The 1456-nt window shown below is 59.2% G+C and overlaps 1 protein-coding gene across 1 annotated transcript in view; it reads left to right on the top strand.

Annotated features, from left to right (window-relative positions):
- Positions 1-1456, top strand: part of LOC105538412 (TBC1 domain family member 3B-like) — a 13660-nt gene that overhangs the window by 5263 nt on the left and 6941 nt on the right. Inside the window, exons 2-4 of the mRNA XM_011978262.1 lie at positions 38-103; positions 574-673; positions 1032-1184. Coding sequence (XP_011833652.1) covers positions 38-103; positions 574-673; positions 1032-1184 — 319 coding nt within the window. The remainder of the gene's footprint in view (positions 1-37; positions 104-573; positions 674-1031; positions 1185-1456) is intronic.

Below are 1456 nucleotides of genomic sequence, written 5' to 3'. Positions count from 1 at the left end.
CCCAGGGGGCCCTGAGCACCTCTGTTCCTCCCATCAGGACAAGGAAGGTCTTTGCGCACAGGATTCCTCCTTAGGCTGGCTTCTCCAGATGTTGAATGATGGGGTAAGAAGGCACAGGGAGACCCTGGCTCAGGGACCCTCGTTGCCCTGCAGTGCCCTGCTTCCCCAGTCTGGGGGTCTGGCTCACCCACAGCCCACAGGAGGCTCCGCCCACAGGAGGGCCCTCACAGAACACCCAAACCAAACCCTCTGCCCAAGAGGGTTCATCCCAGGGCAATGACTGGGGCTCAGGACCAGCCTTATAGGCAGACTGGGCCAAGAGCTGACTTGGGAGGGATCAGGGAAGCCTCAAGCCCTGGGCAAGCCCCTCTCTCCAGGAGCCACACTCCCAGTCCAATGAGTGCCCCCCATGAGGAGCTGAAAGACCTTGTCTGACCCAGCGCCCTGGAGGGCTGAGGAAACCCTCATAGGGAAGGTTACTGACTCTGGGGACTGAAGCCCCAGTGGGCTCAGCTCAAGCCATCAGCCCCAGCCTGGAAGGGCTACAGTCTCCCACACCTGCTATCCCCACAGATCTCTCTTGGGCTCATCCTGCGCCTGTGGGACGTGTATTTACTGGAAAGAGAACAGGTGTTGATGCCGATGACAAGCATTGCCTTTAAAGTTCAGAGGAGTAAGTCTCCCTGTGCCCAGTGGGGCCTGGGGAGCCCTGGGGTCAGACGCTGACTTACTCAAGGGCAGCTTCCTCACACTGTCCTCATGATCCCCTGATCTGGCCCAGAGGGAGGTCTGGCCTGGTGGGCTGGTCAGGGCACAGTGACACCGAGCCCATCCCCCACATGACCCAGATAAATGTTGTGAGCACTTCCCTACCCACTTCCCCCGGCCACAGTCTCCTGTGCACTTCCGAACCCCTGGGGTGGCCACAAAAGATTCCCGCATCGCCTAGTGGGAGACGGAAGTGGCCACGGGGTATCAGCTGTGCCCCCTCCCAGGGAACTCTCCTGGCCTGATGTCCACCCTGTCCCTAGAGCGCCTCATGAAGACATCCAGGTCTGGCCTGTGGGCACGGTTTCGGAACCAGTTCTTCCACACCTGGGAGTTGGATGATGACTCTGTGCTCAAGTATCTTAGAGCCTCTACGAAGAAACTAACAAGGAAGCAAGGGGACCTGCCACCCCCAGGTGGGCTCCAGTGTCATGTCCCCTCTCGTGTCAACCTCTGGGACAGTCAATAGTAGGGGAGTGCCCGAGACCCACAACCCTACTACCTGGGCCTTCCTCTTCACCTTTTATTCCTCCTCTTCCTCCTGAACTCTAAGAAAGTACAGGAGGCCCACCGGTCCTCACGGCAGGCGCTCAGTGCGTGTGTACTGGATGTGTTGTGCACGCAGGAGGGCGATGTGGGCAAGACCTTCCAACAAGCCCCCTCCCACATTCCACAGTGTCTCTGTCTC

The sequence above is a fragment of the Mandrillus leucophaeus genome, unplaced genomic scaffold (genome assembly GCF_000951045.1).
Source record: "Mandrillus leucophaeus isolate KB7577 unplaced genomic scaffold, Mleu.le_1.0 Scaffold1912, whole genome shotgun sequence".
Taxonomy (NCBI): Eukaryota; Metazoa; Chordata; class Mammalia; order Primates; family Cercopithecidae; genus Mandrillus; species Mandrillus leucophaeus.
Note: the sequence above shows the minus strand (reverse complement) of the source record. Positions and strands in the feature narration are given on the sequence as shown.